The 20,150-nt window shown below is 42.9% G+C and overlaps 1 protein-coding gene across 5 annotated transcripts in view; it reads left to right on the forward strand.

Moving 5' to 3' along the window:
• Positions 1-13,764, forward strand: part of ANKRD24 (ankyrin repeat domain 24) — a 39,661-nt gene extending 25,897 nt beyond the window's left edge. For all 5 annotated transcript variants that reach the window (XM_034404352.3, XM_087893532.1, XM_034404353.3 and 2 more), the window contains 4 exons: positions 437-1,999; positions 4,847-5,014; positions 6,457-6,522; positions 12,179-13,764. In XM_034404352.3, coding sequence (XP_034260243.2) covers positions 437-1,999; positions 4,847-5,014; positions 6,457-6,522; positions 12,179-12,256 — 1,875 coding nt within the window. In that variant the 3' untranslated portion in view covers positions 12,257-13,764. The remainder of the gene's footprint in view (positions 1-436; positions 2,000-4,846; positions 5,015-6,456; positions 6,523-12,178) is intronic.
• The last annotated feature ends 6,386 nt before the right edge of the window (positions 13,765-20,150 follow it).

Genomic DNA, 20,150 nt, shown 5'->3' on the forward strand with positions numbered 1-20,150 from the left:
CTTTATGACTGTCTGGCAAGCAAAGTTGACAGGGAAGCCAAATTCATTTAACAATTTACTGATTCACTTAACAATTTACTGATTCACTTAACACTTAACTGTGGCAAGAGAGGTCCTAAAATGGGGCAAAACTCACATAACAACTGTCTCGCTTTAGCCACAGAAATTTGGGGCTCAATTGTGGTCATTAAGTTGAGGAATAACAATATTTCGTTATATTTTATTGTTATTGTCAACAACAATAAATTCCCTCTTAGTATTAGCTACGGAAGGCAAAACCCAGAAGAAGTACGAAAAATATAGGTCAAAAGCCGAGGACTAGCTATATGCATTAAACACAGTCCCTGAGGCTATGCATTAAATTCTCCTGAACACGTTTGTGGTGTTTTTTCTCTCTCTGTGTATATCCAATAAATCAAATTTCCATTTTGTGCAGGTTCTGGAGAAGGACGAGAAGGACCAGAGCGAGGTTGACACTTCTGGGGACTTCATCCCTATCATTTTGTACGACTCGCTCAGATCCGAGTTCGAGAAGCTGAAAGGACAGCAACTGGAGGCTCAGGAGCTTCTGAAGTCCCTGGAAAGCAACGGAATAGATGGCAGCCCTCGTAAACTCGTCTCAGCAGAGGCTTACGAACAGCTGAAGGATGATTACGAGAAGCAAATCACAGCCCTTAAAGAAGCTTTGGAGAAGATCAGCCTCCCGGATGATCAGATCAGAGAGAACCGAGCGACGGAAAATAAAGCCGGATCGGAGCCGGAAGGAAAAAGCAAATTCAACCCAGTAACCCGAGAAGAGATGGAGGAGCTGATGAATGAGCTGAGCGAGACCCAGAAGAAATATCAGGCAGCTTTGGCTGAAGTCAAGATCCTTGAAGAACAGATTGAGCTGGGCATCTTGTCCGTGGAGGAGAAAGAAGCTACGGAGAGTTCCAGAACTGAACTTGAGACGGTCAAGGCTGCTCTGCACCAGACTCGGGAGGAGCTGAAGGAGCAAGATCAGAAGATGAAGGATTTGGAAGGGCTGCTCAGGGATCAAGAAGAAAGAGGGGCTCAAAACTGCTCCATTGAGGCGTACGAGGAGATGAAAGCCACCCTTGGTGCCTCCTTGGATTCAGTGTCCCAGGAGAAAGAGATCCTTCTAAAGAGATGCACCTCTGCGGAAACAGAACTAAGAGAACTGAGGGCCACCTTGGAGGAGGAGAGACACGAGATGCTTGAAGGAAGGTCTTCCGTAAGCCAGGCACTTCAGGAGGAGACCAGCAAGCTGCGAGAGCAGCTAAAGGCCATGACGAAGCAACACGAAGAGGTGAAGGCTCACGTCGAGGAGCTCCAAGAAGGCCGGGAGAAGCTGGAAGAGGAGCTTCAAGCGACCAAGGAGAGGCTGGCCTCTCAGTGTGTCTCCAGAGTGGACCACGAAGACATGGTGGAGAAGTTGAAGACCGCCCTCTCCGGGGCTGAGAAGAAGCTGCTGGAGATGAAAGAGAAGTACACCTCTACCCAAACCAAGCTGGCAGAACTTCAGAAGACCACCGAGGCTTTCAGGCGAGAGTCGGTGCCCCTGGCCGAGCACGCCCGAGCCAAGGAGGCCTTGGAGGGCACCTTGTGGGAGTTGAAGGCCAAAGCAAAGCTGTTGGAGCAGGAGCTGAAAGCCAAAGCCCAAGAGGCCTCCCAACTCCAGGCCCAGCTGGATGAGATCCGTCAAGGCGCCGTTTCCAAGGAGGCCCACGAGGAGCTAAGGGTCACCTCGCAGGCCGAAATCGAGGCCCTGAAGGCAAAGCTGAGCGACCTGGGCTGCAAACACGAACGGACCTGCACGGAAGTCTTCCAGGTGCAGCGGGAGGCCCTCTTCATGAAGAGTGAGAAGCACGCGGCTGAGGCGCAGCTAGCCGCCGCCGAGAAGCAGTTGCAGAGCCTGAGGGCGGAGTCCGAACGTCTCCAGGAGCTGCACACCCACATCGAGGACTCGGCCAAGCTGGTCAAAGAGAAAGACAAGAAGGTGAGTCCTGTTTGATTCATCCGAAAAGGGGCTCTTGGACTTGTCCTATTGCCTCCAGTTTTGGTCACCACACTATAAAAAAGATGTTGAGACTCTAGAAAGAGTGCAGAGAAGAGCAACCAAGATGATTAGGGGACTGGAGGCTAAAACATACGATGAATGGTTACAGGAACTGGGCATGGCTTGTTTAGTGAAGTGAAGGATCAGGGGAGACATAATAGCAGTCTTCCAATATTTGGGGGAGCTGCCAAAGAGTGGAGGAAATATAAAATTTCCTCCACTCTGTGGTGAAATGTAAAATTTGTTACTACCGGTTCTGTGGGTGTGGCTTGATGGTGGTGGTGGGTAATGTGACTGGGTGGGCGTGGCCAACCTTTTTATTTTATTTTTTTTACGTTTAAAAGCATTTTTTCTACAACCTCTTGAAGAGGTTGTAAAAAAATGCTTTCAAAAGCCTCTGATGATCAGGCAACTCAGCTGGGATCGTCAGAGGCTTTTGAAAGCATTTTTTTTCTATCTAGTCCAACAGTGGGTTGGACTAGAAACCTCCAAGGTCCCTTCCAACTCTGTTATTCAGAGTTGGAAGGGACCCCGGAGGTCTTTTAGTCCAGCCCACTGTTCAAGCAGGAGACACTGTACCATTCTGGAGAAATGTCTATCCAATTTCTTCTTAAAAACCTCCAGTGTTGGAGTACCCACAACTTCTGGTGGCTAGCCGTTCCACTGGTTAATTGTTTTAACTCAAGTTAGTCCGAGAGCATCTTTTCAGCATCTTGTTTGTTATGTCCTGTGCATGGATAAGCCAATAATTCTTTATGTAAGAGTTGATTGCACATTTTGAGTATATAATTTAAGAGCAGATTAACTTCTCAGTTCTGGCTTTGTATGTTACCGCCAATGTGTAAAATTAGGTATTTTGTAGAATGTCTAGGAAATCTATAGAATGCCAAAAAATGGGACATCAAACTATGAATGGCCTAACCTCTCTTTTAAATTGTTTTTAAATTTTTTTAAAAATTTTAAATTTGAAACTTGTCTTATGAATTTGAGGTGTTTTAAATTTTGTTTTCCGGGCCAATTATTTAATTGTATTTTAATGGTTTTTTAACATTTATATTATATGTATTTTATTTGGCTGTTCACCGCCCTGAGTCCTTCAGGAGTAGGGTGGTATACAAATTCTAATTCTAATTCTAATTCTAATTCTAATTCTAATAATAATAATAATAATAATAATAATAATAATAATAATAATAATAATAATTTTGCTTCGACCACCTGATCAGTGGGTGCAGCAAAATTTCACAAACTGACTACCTACAACGCCATGACCGTGTTGCTAAGATCATTCACTGGAAATTGTGCCAGAAGTTTGGATTTGAGTACAGCAAAAACCACTGGGAACATCAGGTTGAGAAAGTTTTAGAGAATGAGAAACTCAAGATCTTGTGGGACTTTAGGATTCAGACTGACAGGCACTTGGTCCACAATACACCTGACATAACAATAGTTGAAAAGAAAAAAGTATGGTTCATTGACATTGCAGTACCTGGTGATGCACGGATTGAAGATAAGCAGCAAGAAAAAAATCACAAAGTACCGGGATTTGCAAATTGAAGTTGAGCGACTGTGGAAAAAGAAATCGTGTGTTGTCCCGATTGTAATTGGAGCCCTCGGAGCAATACCCAAAGGGCTACCCCGCTATTTGGTTGGTTACCACCTTTGGTTACCACCTGTTGGTTACCACCTTTAAAGCGCTCCATGGCATAGGACCCGGGTACCTCCGAGACCGACTTCTGCCACCAATAGCCTCCCACCGACCAGTCCGCTCCCACAGAGAGGGTCTCCTCCGGGTGCCATCAGCCAAGTTATGTCGGCTGGCGACACCCAGGGGGAGGGCCTTCTCTGTGGGAGCCCCAGCCCTGTGGAATGAACTGCCCCCCGAAATACGAAAGATTTCCGACCTCCGGGTGTTTCGCTGCGCTCTGAAGACCCTGTTGTTCCGCCAGGCAGGGCTATTAACATAACGTTTTAAATTGGGGTATTTTAAATTTCTGGGATTTTAATTGGAGCCTAATTATTTAATGATTTTAAATTTTAAATTGTTGTCGTGTTTTTTGTGTTTTTAAATAGGCTGTACACCGCCCTGAGTCCTTCGGGAGAAGGGCGGTATAGAAATAAAATTATTTATTTATTTATTTATTTATTTAGAAATTCTAAATTTGCCGGACTTGAACATTTTGACTCTACAAAAAACCACCTTACTCGGAACAGCTTACATCCTCCGACGATATCTTAACAGTTCCTAGGTCCTTGGTTAGGACTCGAGCTGCTGAGCTATTAACCAGCCTCAAAGGCTGTGAATCTCACCAAAGATTAACTAATAATAATAATAATAATAATAATAATAATAATAATAATAATGAAAAGCTTAATATTTTGGACATTTCCTAGGCATTCCATGCAATGCCAAAAGGCAAACTGGCAAAGTATATAAAATATTCCTGCTAAAATGTCAGTCAAGCCTTCCTCAAGTAGGTTACAGCGGCACTGAAAAAAGTGACTTACGACCAGTATTGGCTGGCTGGGGAATTCTGGGAATTGAAGTCCACAGATCTTAAAGTTGCCAAGGTTGGACGCCCCTTGTGTGAACTGAAATTAGCTGAAATTCCTTCTCTTTTTCTCAACTCAGGTCTTAATTCTTTTGATTTCTCACTCCTTTTCTGGGCTTACCTCAAAAGGGTATGGACCTATGGAAATTAAGCAGAAGAATCCAGATGTGTGGCTTATTGGGTGTGAAAAATAATGGTTGCCCTGGTGTCACTATTTCCCTTCCTTCCTCGGCAGATCACAGAGCTCTCCAAAGAGGTTTTCAAACTGAAAGAAGCTCTGAAGGACCTTTCAGAGCTATCTAGTGGTGCTTCCCCTAAAGGGATCTTCTCATCAAAGACAGAGAGTGAACTGGACGTAGCTACCTTCCAGAGGAGAATTAAAGATCTGGAGCAGCAATTGATTGTGAGTATCTTACGAAGGAAGGAAAGGAGAATTAAGGAGAGACTCAAATAGATGTTTTAGGAGGGTCCTTCAAGCTCAATTGTCTGGTTTCTTTCACTTGAGATGGGTCAGGTGTTCCTCGGAAAATGAACAGGGAGTAATGTATTGGTAAGACCACATTTGGAATAGCACTTAGACTTATATACCACTTCACAGCAAATATATACCACATATATACCACTTTACTGACCTTGGAAGGATGGAAGGCTGAGTCAACCCTGAAATGGTTAGGATTGAACTGCTGGCAGTGAGAAGAGTTAAGCTTGCAATACTGCATTCTAAGCATGGCACCACCACGGTGCTTAGATCCAGTTTTGGTCAGCATGATACAAAAAAGAAGTGGAGACTCTGGAAAGAGTGCAGAGAAGAGCAACAGAGATGATTAGGGGGCTGGAGGATAAAACATATGAAGAACGGTTGCAGGGACTGGGTATGTCTAGTTTAATGAAAAGAAGGACTAGGAGAGACATGATAGCAGTGTTTTAATATCTGAGGAGCTGTCAGAAAGAAGAGGGAGTCAAGCTATTCTCCAAAGCACCTGAGGGCAGGACAAGAAGCAACCGATGGACACTAATCAAGGAGAGAAGCAACCTAGAACGAAGGAGAAATTTCCAATCTTGCTTCCAGACATTGTGAATGCTACAACAGTGAAGGTTTTTAAAAAGAGATTGGACAACCATTTCTCTGAAATGGTATACAGCAGGGGTCAAACCCGTGGCCCATGGGCCAGAGGCGTCACGTGCTGGCCACGCCCATCCTGTTTAGCGAAGGGGGAAAAAAGTTGCAATACATCACGTGACGTGTCATTGTGAGGCCCTCATATAAGGTCTCCTGGGTGAGGAGGGGGTGAGACTAGAAGACCTCCAAGGTCCCTTCCAACTCTCTTATTCTGTTAAAATCCCACCTCCAGATGAGATGGAGATGACCTGTGTGCCATGTATTTCCACAGTTCCTTTAACAACGTAATGGCACATATCGTAATCAACCAACCAATCAAAAGCTCTTGACTATATCTTGCTTGAATAAAAGGAAGACGTTTGCATGAGGTGGAACTGATTAGAAGAGATGGGATCCGTCGCATGAGATGGGACCAACCCTTGAAGCTGTGGTAGTTAGCTAAACGCCTCTGAAAAATCCAATGTCCTGTAAGAAATTTTAAAATTAACCCCCACAATTTTCATAGGATCGAGAATAGCTAGTTGGGAATCCTATTACTAACCGAATAAACTCACCTGGTAAATTCAGAATGAGGGCTGTTAAACAGGCAAGCTCTCCTCAGACAAGAAAAAAATTTGGAGACGTTTGTGACTGCAGTGAATTCCACTTGAAATAGTCTTAGCTGAGCCATATCGGTTATTTTATTTTATTTTAAACTATTTCTCTTAATTCTCTTTTTGTACTAGGAATCTGAGCGACGCCATAGCAATATCATCTCTTTGTACAGAGGGCACCTTCTCTATGCTATCCAGGTGAGTTGGCCCAGGTCTTCTTCGTTCCTGACAGTGAGTTAGAAATATTTCATATTGTGTGGGAAAAGAAAAAGAATCTGGAATATGTTTGGCAGGGACCCAAAGTAGAGAGGAGGAGGAGCTAGAGGACTGGACTGCCGTTTGAGTGTGGGGACACAGCTAGTGACAGGGACCCAGTTGGTGGGTCTGAATGTGAATGTGAGAGAGGGCACAGGGGTTGCCTGAACATCTAGAATGACTGAAAGGGACCTTGGAGGTCTTCTAGCCCAACCCCCTGCTCAAGCAGGAGAACCTATACAATTTCAGATAAAGAGACTGTCTAAACCAGGGGTGTCAAACTCAAAGCCTGGGGGCCGGATCCGGCCCACGGGTGCTTAGTTCTGGTCTGTGGGGCTGTCCTGGAAACAGTGAAGGACCGGCCTGCAGTGCCTCTGCCAGAGAAAACGGAGCTCAGGAGGGCTCCATTTTCGCTGGCAGAGTTGCAGGAGGCCCTCATGGCCAAAAACAGAGCTCGGGAGCCCATTTTCACTGGCAGAACACTCGGACCACCACAGGTGCCCCCGACATGAGTGATGTCAACCTGGCCACGCCCACCCCAGGCCCCCAAGGTCAAACACCCTCAGTGAAATCGAGTTTGACACCCCTGCTCTAGACTCTTCTTAAAAACCTCCAGTGATGGAGCATTTACAACTTCTGGTGGCAAGCTGTTCCTCTGGTTAATTGTCCTCACTGTTAGGAAGTTTCTCCTTAATTCCAGGTTGCTTCACTCCTTGGTTAATTTCCAACCATTGTTTCTTGCCCTGCCCCTCTATTTGGGGGGTCTGTGTGTGTTTGCGTGGATTTGTGCACGCACACACTCCCATGCTTGTTCCAAAACTTGATTCTGGTTTTGGAGCTGAATAGCTGCCCATCCCTAATAACTAATGTGTCCAAGTTAGTTTAAAAGTCCTGTTCAAGCAATAAAACTTCGCATCAGGAATTAGTTATCCTTCATGCTAGCGCACGCAGATAGTCCTTAAGTTACAAACACATTTGAGCCCAAAATTTACGTTGCTAAGTGAGAAGCTTGTTAAGTGAGTTTTGCCCCATTTTACAATTTTTCTCGCCACATTTCTTTTTTTTTTATTATTGAAAAAGTTTTCAAATACAAATTTTTCCCCCTTTTTTTCCCCCTCTCCCTCCCCCTCCCTAACCCCCCCTCCCCACCCATCCCCCCCTGTGACTTCTTCATAACAAAAAAAAAAACCCTAATTCATAACAGATTACTTACTCCCTCTAGATATTGACCTTTACTTACTAAAAGTATTATTAATATTATAACATCCCCCTTTATCCATACATTTCAGAAAAGAGAAAAGAAAGGAAAAAAAAAAAAGACATTATACTATAACATTATAGAATAACTTCTCCACTTTAAAACTATACAATAAGTCCTACTTTAACATTTAATCTTCTATATATGTTACTATAACATTTCAAAGCGGCCTTCCCCATAAAATCTAGTTTAACATTTATTCCACTCTATCCATTTCCTCCACTCCCCTAAATATATCACTTAAAAATCCCTTTTCTTAGACTAATCAATCTACTAACTAGCTTATTCACCCACTATCATACAAAATTACCATACACAACATTTCTTAATATCTTTGATTCACTGCCCACACTACTTAAAAATATATGTCTATATTTTCCATTATATCTAAATAAAAAAAAAGAAAAGACAATAACTTTAAATTTATAATCCATATAGTATCTTCTTTGAGGTCTTTCCACTGGATTGGTAGAACCAACATCCATGATCGGGTAACATAGCTTGCTAGTGCAACAGTTTATTCAGGATCTTCAATCATATCTGCCCCCATCAGTAGTAAATATCTTCTTATATGTATAAAAGTAAAAACAACCACCCGAGTGACATTATAATTATATTCCATATAGTAATAATTGTGGGTTTCATCAGGATTATTAATTCCCATCATCGTAGTGGGTAACAACCCGATCTTCTGCATGCCCCAGCATCATTCTCTTGCCTTGTAATTCAAGATAATATAATATGTTTATCAACACAAAAAGAAATTCCAAAATGGATAATTCAAATCCATCAGTTTAAGGCTCGTTCACGTCCCCAAATTACGGCCATGCAGAGATCTGCCACAATCCTCAGGATGATATTAACCAATACGTCGCCTCTTCTGTGTTTACACATAATCATTCATATTTTAAAGTCACTGGCTTCACTGTTGCCTAATTTAAAAATTTCTATTTTTATGCCACCTATTTCTCTTTTTCTTTTCTTTTTGTGGGTTTGGTTTCCATCCTGGTTTCCTTTCTACAAATTGTATATCATCTGGTCGGTTTTTATTCTGCTTTGTAGATTGGTCTTGGTTTTGTTTTTGTATCTCATGTTTCTTTTTTATCCCTTGTATATCCCCTAGTTGGTTTCCATGCTTATCCTTGCCTTGATAAGTCATCACATTAAAATTAGATGCCACTTCTCTCAAATTTGTAGATAGTCCAGCTGGGGTATCCAATAAATCCAAAGGCAATTCATCTGGTACAGTCTCTATAATTCGATATTTTACCTTTATTTCCGGCTCCTTCTGCTTATCCTGTATTATACCTGAAGATGTTAAGTTCATTTTCAACCTATTTTGATAAAATTCTTCCGCTCTTTCAACAGTATTTAGCTGATATCTTTCTCCTTGATATCTAAATATAATACCAACTGGGGCGTCCCACCTGAATGAAATATTTCTCTTTTTTAACTCATTCACCAGAAAACCAAATTTCTTCCTTTCCATCAATATCTTAGGTGGGAGTTCCTTGTAAATCCAAATCTTTCTTCCATACAATTGCAAATTAGAATTGAAGGAATTTTGCACGATATTATTCCTAATTTCCTTATCTGTAAAATAAATCACCACGTCTCTAGGCAATTGCCTTTGCTTGGCAATCCAGGAGTTAATTCGATAGACTCTGTCAATCCTACAAAACACTTCGTCAGGTTGAACCTTTAGAATCCCAGCTAGAAATTCAGAAGATATTTTCCTTAAATCATCTCTATTATTTTCCTGCAAACCTCTTAATCTTATCGCATATTCTGTGAAATTATATTGTACCATTAAAATCTCTTTTTCAATCTTCTGTTGCAGATTTTCTGCATTACCATACTTTTGATCAGCATCCATTTTAGGTTTTTCTTCTAAGCTATTATCCTGAGTGTTTGTCAAATCATTTTCAATTTTTTGAATTCTATTGTCCAATTTATCTTGAATTTCTTCCATTTTAGACTCTAGTACATTAGTATTTGTGTCCAACTGTATCATAAATTCTGTAAAACCATTAGCCACTTTTGAGAATTTTTTGTCCAAAGAATCAAACTTAGATTTCACCAATTCTTTAATTTCTTTAATTTCCTGCTTAAATTTTTCAAGTTGCTGATTCACAATCTCCTCCCTTCTTTCAATCTCCTCTATAAAAAATTCTGTTATATTAAAATCAGGTTTCTGAGACTGAAGAGTTAAGACTTGTTCCTTTAAATTATTGGTGGGGGAATCCCCCCCCTTCTTGTTTATCTGACTTTATGAGTCTCAGTGCCATGTTTCCGCCCAGGCAGGCTTTGTTAAAAAAAAAAAGCAAGAAAGACTTCTTTCCAATCAACAACAATATCAGATCTCCAAGGGAAAAAAAAGAGAAAAAGACACAGGAGCGAAGTTTTGTCTACAAATGTAGCCAGTGGTATTTATTCCGCTACATTGTAGTAATAGAAAACGGAAGGACTTTCCCTTTCAGCCTCTCCTCCAGCCGACGCCATTTTAAAAGGCTTTTTTTCCTCTTTCTTTTCCTCCTCTCTCTTAAGTAATTTTTTTTTTAAAAAATCAGTAAAATACTTGCGGTTCAGTATTACAGGTCCAGCTCACATTTCTTTGAGTAATCTGTTAAATTTGCAGGCCTGGCTCTGCATCAGCAGAGGTCTCCCAAAGCCCGGAGCAGCGGCTGGGGATACGGGGCATCTCATCCGCTCCGTACCAAAAGTAAAGAAAAAACTTTTGGGACTCCGCAGAGAGTTCTACCCACCCCTGCCGGCTCTATCTCCGTTTCCTCGTGGAAACGGAGTTTTTTCGAGCCGCCATTCCGTTGTGAAGGCGGCTCTGACAGGTGATGGAAGCTGACGATCCCAAAGGAACGTCTGGCAGTGACAAACAGCAAACCGGAAGTCTCGCCACATTTCTTAAGTGAATCACTGCAGTTAAGTTAGTAACACGGTTGTTAAGCGAACCTGGCATCCCCGTTGACTTTGCTTGTCAGGTCGCAAAAGCAGATCATGTGACTCCGGGACATTGCAACCATCATGTGAGTCAATTGTCAAGTACCAGAGTGTAAATCACGTGACCACGGGGATGGTGCAACAGTCATAAGTGTGAAAATTGGCCATAAGTCACTTTTTTCAGTGCCGTTGTAACTTCAAACAGCCACTAAATGAAGTATTGTAAGCCGAGGACTACCTGTATGGCAGTATTTCAATTTATTTTGACTCTTTCATAGAGCCAGTTTAGGAATAAACTATGCAGGCCGATGTCCAACTGGTCAGCATCAGAGCCTCTGAAAAAGATAGTGCATTCCAGGCTCAATTCCCCACCGAGTTCTAAAGTCTTTCCTGGACCAAATTCTTATCTTTCCAGCCAGAGTTAAAGTATGGAAAGGAATAAGTAGATAAATAAATATATAAATAAATATATAAATCCTTTAGAACCATATTTCTCAACCTTGGCAACTTTAAAGATATGCAGACTTCAACTGCCAGAATTTCCCAGCCCACAAAACAACAATCACAAAAACCCATCCCAGACATGATGGGATGGGTGGATATAACTGGAGAGGAAGTGTCTCAGATCATCCAGCCCCACGTCACGTAGGCCCTTATAGGTCATAACCAGCAGCAGGAATTGAATCCAGAAGCTGACTGGCAATCAATGACGCTCACAGAGCAAAGAGGTCATGAGAATTCCTTGGTGCTCTCTAAGCTTGTTTTCTTGGAGACGTTTCATGACCCAACTAGGTAATATTATCAGTGCTAGAAGGGAATGGGGTTTATGGAAAGGAAGAGTGTGGGGTCTTTTGTACTCTCTGAGCTTGGTGGAGTTTTTTGCAGACATTTCATTATCCAACTAGATAACATTATCAGGGCTACAAAGGAGTGGGGTTTACGGAGAGGAAGAAGAGGAGGGGGAGAAGGAAGAGTATGGGGTCCTTGGTGCTCTCTGAGCTTGGTGGTTTTCTTACAGACATTTCATGACCCAACTACTTAGGTAACATTATCAGTGCTAGTGTGATGAGCACTGATAATGTTACCTAGTTGGGTCATGAAATGTCTGCAAGAAAACCACCAAGCTCAGAGAGCACCAAGAACCCCTCATGTCAACTCTGAGCTACAAACATTCTCCTTTATCAGAGAGATCGTGACTGCTGATCTTGTAGGGATTCCCTCGAGCACAATCTCCTTGAATAGTGAGATGTTATTGGACATCTGTCCTCTTGTAGGAACAAAGGCAAAAGTCCTCCTACCAGCCAAAATGCTTGATTAAATGCTGAGGAACATCTCCAGATGTTCATGATCTCATTTTTGTTTTTTTCCCTTTTCTGCTCCTCTCAGGGCCACATGGATGAAGATGTCCAAAGAATCCTCTTCCAGATTTTGAAGATGCAAAGTCTCCAAGAACAAGGCAGATGAGACAAGGCGACTGGTCGCAGACTCGAACCCGGGGTGGGGTGGGCAGGCTGGGACATTTCCTTGGGGAAGAAGGACATCAAGGTCACACCAACTATCCAGTCCAACGGTGAGCCAGGAAGGGAGTAGAGCAGCTGGAACCCAAATGCCTTTGAATTGCTTCACAGCAGGCAAGAAATTCTTGGCGCCGTCACTTTGCCATGTCCACGGTGGCCAAAGCTCTCCCGGCTGAATATCTGCCTGCGATCACAATGTTAAAGGCTACAGGGTCATAGCAAGGGGGTAGAGTAGAAAGAGAGATGAAAGATCTAGGGTGGGACAGGGGTGTGATCCCTAGTGATCAGCTGTTTATTTCCATTGCATCTAATGGCAAAAAAAATATTGGGTCCCTATGCTTCCTTACTGGGGAATCTCACGCCAATCGGTCTCTCGGATCACAGACTACCGGCAGGGTTGTTGTTTTGGTAAAATGGGGGCAAATATGTAGTTTTGACTTCTGTACCAGGGTGTTGGTGTGTGAGTGTGTGTGTTAAATGGTTGAGTTGAGGGTCACATCCGCATAATCGAAGCCGGATTTCTTTTTAACGTGTTTTGTAAAAACATGCAGAAAAGGAGTAGGGCTGCAATCTTGACTTTTTTGCCCGCCCTGCTTGTGCAGAGAAGCAGTGGGATGGAAATGTAGTAATCTTTTTTTTAACACGGAGAAAGGACAAAGTTAGTTACAGGTAGTCCTCGATTTATAATCATTTAATGACCGGAGTTACAACAGAACTGAAAAAAATGGCATATGACAGTTTTTCACACTTATGACCATTGCATCCTCCCCAGTCACGTAATCAAAATTCAGACACTTGGCTACCATCTCGTATTTATGACAGTTGCAGTGTCCCAGTGTCACTCATTCCCCTTTTGCGACCTTCTGACAAGTCAGTGGGGAATCCAGATTCGCTTAACGACCATGTGACTCATTTAACAACTGCAGTGATTCACTTGTCAAGAACGGTTGTGAAATGAGGCAAAATTCACCTAACAACTGTCTCGCTTAACAACAGAAATGTTTGGCTCAATTGTGGTTGTAAGTTGAGGACTACCTGTATGGGAAGTCTGGGGTCCGAAAGCAAGTCACTGTATCTGCTGAAATATTACAGAGTGTGAAAAACAACCCTGCCAAGATGTTACATTAGGCAAATGAGTTTAAATTCTTAACATTTAATCACTGTTAATTGTCTTTTAAAATTGAAATGATTGGGATGAAATGCCCAAAGCTGGGAAAACTTTTAGTAGCCAGGGGGAAAAAATGCAGTTATAGTCTTCCATAATTTTAGCATGCATTTGAGAATGAATCTCAATGGCTTAATTTCTGGATCAGGGTGCAAATAAGATAATGGTGCAAATAAGATTTCCGGTCAAATTATGCAACTCCTTAGCCTTTCCCGTGACTTCCAATGAATTATAGTAATTTGTGCTAAAAAGTAAAAAAAGAATCTCTTCCTGCACTGAGCAGAATTGGATATTGTCTAGGGTTCCTTTCATTCTACCTGTATGTCTGGTTTTCACAAAAATCAAGATGGCAGCCACAATACAGATAGTCCTTGACTTACGACAGTTCATTTAGTGACCGAAGTTACAATGGTACTGAAAGAAGTGACATGATAGTTTTTCATGCTTACAACCATTGCAGCATCCCCATGGTCAAGTGTACAAAATTTGGGCACAGGGCAACTGACTCATATTTATGACAGTCGCAATGTGATCCCCTTTTGGGACCTTTTGACAAGCAAAATCAATAAGGAAGCCAGGTTCACTTAACAACTGTGTTCCTAATTTAACAATTGCAGTGATTCACTTAGCAACTGTGTTAAGAAAGGACGTGAAGTGGGCCAAAATTCACTTAAGGAATGCCTCACTTAGCAACAGAAATGTTAGGCTTAATTTTGGTCGTAAATTGAAGACTCCCTGTATTGTGATAAGAGCTCTGCTTTGCTTTAAAATGTGCCTCGAGACTGCCACCTCTTTTTTTGGGGGGGAGCTCACCCCTTGAGGACACCCCTGATTCTGTGGCCAACTGACTTGGTTCCTTGATTCTATGCAGGCTTCCAAATGACGTTCTTCCAGATACAGTTTTTTTTTAAGGTGCATTTTAAAATCTGGAATCTCTGCAGAAGGAAACCAAGATTGTAAGGCAAGGATGTGAAGCCTTTAAATTTAGGATGGGCGAGGTTTGATTGTAGGGATGAGTGAACTTGGTGGCTCCAATGGTCAAATTCTGTGGACCACTGTTGGAATTTTTAAGGAAAAGGTCCAGCCTGTGTTTTTTTTCAGTTAGAGATTAGATTAGGATTAGAGATTAAGTTTACTTTTGCTGTATTGTAGAACAGTGCTTGTTAACCATGACAACTTTAAGATGAGTGGACTTCAATTCCCAGAATTCCTCAGGCGCCCATGCTGGCTGGGGAATTCTGGGAGTTGAAGTCCACCCATCTTAAAGCTGCCACAGTTAACAAATACAACCATAGTTTAGTTTAGTTTAGTTTATTTGATTTGTATACCGCCCTACTCCCGAAGGACTCAGGGCGGTGAACAGCCAACAATAAAATACATAGATACAAAAAATTTAAAACCAGAATAAAATCAAATTAAATCATTTTGGCCCAGACAGATTAAAACCCCCCAATAATTTAAAAACAGACTAAAATTTACATATTTAAAAAGGGAGAGATTAGGCCAAGCCCGCCTGATGGAATAAAAAGGTCTTCACAGCACGGCGGAAGGTGCGCAGATCCGGGATCCTCCGTATCTCCGGGGGGAGCTCATTCCAGATGGTAGGTGCCCCCACAGAGAAGGCGCTCCCCCTAGGGGCCGCCAGTCGACACTGTTTGGCTGATGGCACCCGGAGGAGTCCCTCTCTATGAGAGCGTACTGGCTGGTGGGAGGCTATTGGTAGTAGTAGGCGGTCCCGTAGATAACCAGGACCATACTGCACATGCAGCCTTTCTTGAAATGAAAAGAAAACAAAGTAATTGGACTCAGCACCGGTTGGATGATGGTTCAAATGTCCCTTCCACCTCTCTTTGCTTTTTATGATCTATAAAGCAGTAGTGGGCAACAATTGTGGACTTGAACTCCCAGAATTCCTGAGCCAGCCTGACTGGCTCAGGAATTCTGGGAGTTCAAGTCCACAAGTCATAAAAGGGACATCGTTCCCCACCCCTGCCAAAGTTCAGAAGCAAATTGACCACAAGAACTCCACAACTGCACATCGTTATTAAAAGCAAAAGTTGCATAGAGGATTTGACTACTGAGCTGTGGATTTGGGGCTGTGTTTTGTGTATATGTGCGTTTCAAAGGCCAAACCAATGAATACAGGAGTGGCAGTGAGATAGGTTTAGCTAAAGATGCCAACCTTACGGCCTGATTTTGCTTCTGTGCATTCATAAGGAGCTTAATGAAGACAAATAAAGACAGTCCTCGTTTAGCGACTGCCTCATTTAGCGATCAGTATTAAGACAAGGATGGAAAAAAGTAACTTGGCCAGCCGTCCTCGCATGGATGATCTTTGCAGGTCTGGAAGGACAAAGGAAAGCTGGAGTGAAACGTTGGTTTCACTTAAGTGACCGCTTTACTTAACGACTGAGGTGCCAGTCCCAATTGGGGTTGCTAAATGAGGACTACCTGTACAGTCTTTTTAGAGAAAGTGTTCCCTGCTAAATACAGGCAGTCCTCGAGATACGACCGTAATGGAGCCTGCCAATTACAGTCACTTCTTGAGACGTTCATTAGGTGAAACAGCTAATGCCCCCATTCCTTGGCTCTCCCTGATAGAAACGCTAAACGAACCAAAACAAACAGGAGTCATTCAACAGAGCCTCGGAGGTGGGAGAGACCCTCAGAGGATTGTCTGCCATAGGCCTCCCGAGTCTATCCCCACTCGTGGTCATTCTCACTGGGGTCCCTGCAATCCTTCCTTGGCACCAGCAATTAAGGGCATATCGGGGTAGATGGAGATTGGAAGCCAAAGAAAGGAAGGAGAAATAGAACATAAACAGAGTTGGAAGGGACCTTAGAGGTCTTCTAACCCAACCCCCTGCTCGTGCAGGAGACCCTATATACCATTTCAGATAAATTATTGTCCAGTCTCTTTTTGATGGAGCACCCACAACTTCTGAATGCAAGTGGTTCCATTGGTTGATTGCTCTCACCATTAGGAAATTTCTCCTTAGTTCGAATTTGGGTCTCTCCTTGGCTGGTTTCCATCCATTGTTCCTCATCTTGCCTTTCAGTGCTTTGGAAAATAGCTTGACCTCCTCGTCTTTGTAGGAGCCCCTCAACTATTGGAAGACTGCTATTATGTCCGCCATAGTTCTTCTTTTCGTTAAACTAGGTCTGAGGTCTTCAAACTTGGCAGCTTTAAGACTTGTGGACTTCATCTCCCAGAATTCTCCAGCCAGCATAGCTGGCTGGAGAATTCTGGGAGTTGAAGTCCACAAGTCTTAAAGCTGCCAAGTTTGAGGACCCCTGAAGTAGGCATACCCAATTCCTGTATGAGAACTGATGAGGATGAGAATCAGTGGCACCAAAATGTTGTAACAGGTTCATAAACTTTTGATTCCTATAGTATTTTGGAACAGGGTCGTTGGGTCCATGACCCTGTTGCAAAATATTGCAGAAGTTTGCCATGTGGCCGGCTGCCTGCGTAAGAAACTGATCCTGCAGGGGCAGGTGACTTTCTCCGAGGCTTAAAAATAAAAAAGACAAGTTAGCTGGGCCCCTGGAGCAAACTTGGGTCCTGCTTGGGTGAGATCTCCCCTTCGTTTCTGTGGCTTCTGAACCCCAAATTCTCATTTCTCCTTCCTTTCTTTGGCTTCTGAGCTCCAGCTGATTTGGTGCCACTGCCTGATTTCCATTGGGTGGACGAAGGTACCCAGCGGGATGGCGGATGGGTGGGTGAGCCCTGCAGCATCCCTGCAGTCGGTCATAAGAGTGAATTACTGCAGCCATCGTATCTTTGAAACCAAGTTGCAAGTAGCTTTTGGGTAGTCGTTTGTAACTTCAAATGGTCTCTAAGCATTCAGAATACAGAATAATAAGAGTTGGAAGGGATCTTTGAGGCCATCTAGTTCAACCCCCTGCTCAAGCAGGAGTCTCTATTCCATTCCGGACAAATGGTTGTCCAATCTCTTTTCGAAAACTTCCAATGATGGACTTGTCATTGTTTTTCCTTGAAGACGTTTCGCTTCTCATCCAAGGAAGCTTCTTCAGTTCTAACTGAATGGCGGAGAACAGAAGGATTTATATTCCTTGCAATCCTTCTGTTCTCCATCATTCAGTCAGAACGGAAGAAGCTTCTGGGATAAGAAGCGAAACGTCTTCAAGGAAAAACAAAGGAAGTCCAGTTGCTTTTTTGAAAAAAGCACCTTTGGGACAACCGTGACCTGGATGACTGAGAATCTTCATAGACCGCCTCCATTGGAAGCAAGATGCTCAGCCTATTCCAAATATTAAGATGTCGGTTTTTGCATTTAAGTCTGTGTGTGTTGTCTGAAGGGCCAACCTGGGTCAAAGTAGCCTAGGGAGACTGCATTTCAATAGCGGCTGGGGAGTGAGGGCATTTCTGGAGGGGCAGTCAGGAGTTTTAAGGGGGAAACTGGCTTTCTTAAGCATCTTTAAGGCACAATGGAATTTTTAGCTCTAGTAATTCTGGGTGGGCACAGAAGGAATGTTGGCAATCCACTATTTTTCCACCCTGACATTAAAAAAATTGGAAATTCTGGACAGGTGGGGGCATCATAAGATAAAGCAACAGGGGAACAAAGGTGGTTAATAATTTCCTTGCATGGTTCAGCAGAGGATCTGTACGAAAATTCACTGTGTCGCTGCCTTTCTTTTCACAATTCACAGCAATAAAACATCTGCCTTTGCTCTGCTTATTTAACTCTTTTCAAAATCTTGAGGTCTGGCAGTTTGACGATCCTGTTTCTGCCAGTTCTGCGGGTGATAAAAACTTGAATTGATCCCCATTATTGGGGAAAAAGGAGGTCCCAGCTAGAGGGCTAGAATCAAGATCACATGAAGTCTTAATACCACTTTATAATGCCTGGGTAAGACCACACTTGAAATGCTGCATCCAGTTTTGATTACCATGATATAAAAAAGATGTTGAGACTCTAGAAAGAGGGCAGAGAAGAGCAACAAAGAGGATTAGGGGACTGGAGGCTAAAACATATAAAGAATGGTTGCTAGAATTGGATATGTCTAGTTTAATGAAGGACTAAGGGTGACATAATAACAGTGATCCAATATTTGAGGGGCTGCCATGAAGAGGAGGGAATCAACTTATTCTCCAAAGCACCAGAAGGCAGGACAAGACACAATGGATGGAAACTAACCAAGGAGATAGCTAACCTAGAAATAAGAGAGAAATTTCCTGACAGAACAATTAACCAGTGGAACTGCTTGCCTCCAGAAGTTGCGGGTCCTCCAATACTTTAAGAAGAGATTGGACAGCAATTTGTCTGGAATGGGGTAGGATTTCCTGCCTGAGTGAGGGGTTGGACTAGAAGACCTCCAAGGTTCCTTCTAACTTTGTTGTGTTATTCGGCTAAATTCCCGTGGGGAGACTAAGGCCGAAAGACACAATAACCTGCATTTTTGTCTGCTTAAAGCCACAGCATGACTGCCTCAAACAGCAGGAAGGTTTAAGAAAACATTCATTAAAATCCACTTCCCTGGAGCAGGGGACAATTAGCATTCAAATCAAATCATTTCCTTGTTATTTTCTCACTCCTTCCCGCTAGCTTAGTTTCCCAAGATCCTTTTGAAGGCATGATTAAGCCACAATACATTCCACGCAGGGTGCCCTTCTTGTCCTGTTCTGACTGCCCGATTTGAAAAGGGGTTATTATATTGCTGGCAAAAGCTTGGAAGATGTCAGACTAAATGAATGGCAGGGGAGGGGAGGGGGGGCTCAAAGAGAAAAGGCTAAAATATTTGGGATCCTTTATCTTGGAGGGATAACACACGAGAGGAAAATAACAGAATAACAGAGTTGGAAGGGACCTTGGAGGTCTTCTAGTCCATACCCATAATTCAAGCAGGAAACCCTATATGATTCCAGACAAATGGCTGTCCAATCTCTTCTTAAAAATTTCCAGTGATGGAGCATCCTTCCATATTCCATTATATTCCAGTGATGGAATACAGAGAGTCCTCCACTTACAACCACAAATGAACCCAAAATTTCTGTGGCTAAGTGAGACAGTTGTTAATTGAACTTTGCTCCATTTTATGACCTTACTTGCTGTGGTTGTTAAGCGAATCACTACCGTTGTTAAATTAGTAACACGGTTGTAAACTGAATCTGGCTTCCCCGTTGACTTTGCTTGTCAGAAGGTTGCAAAAGGGGATCGCGTGATAATGGGACACTACAACTGTCATAAATATGAATCAGTTGCCAAGCTTCTCAATTTTGAACATGGGACCATGGGGATGCTGCAACGGTCAGTCATGTGAAAAATGGCCATAACTGAGATCATGAGAGCTCTATCAGTGGAGAGTTCCAAGGAACTTCACAGAAGCAGCAGATTTGGGGATCTTATTGCTATACCTATTGTCTTCAGATGACCAGGAACCAAATGGTTTCATACTGCCATATTCAGACTTCACTATTGAATAAAAAACACTTTCCACACTTCCTCGGATGGGCACAAAACAGGAGAATGTTGGTTTGCTTCAATGGACTGTCATTATCTACACCAGCAGTCCCGTTTTTTCTGGCATTGTGGATCGGTTGGGGGGGGGAGATGGGATGGTCCCACACAAGTGATGGGTGAGCACGTCCATGCATTTGTGTGAGTGGTGGTGAGTTGTGTGAGTGTGTAAATGGAGCTGCGTGCACACA

Source organism: Pantherophis guttatus, chromosome 1, assembly GCF_059756535.1.
Source record: "Pantherophis guttatus breed Tessera chromosome 1, ASM5975653v1, whole genome shotgun sequence".
Classification (NCBI taxonomy): domain Eukaryota; kingdom Metazoa; phylum Chordata; class Lepidosauria; order Squamata; family Colubridae; genus Pantherophis; species Pantherophis guttatus.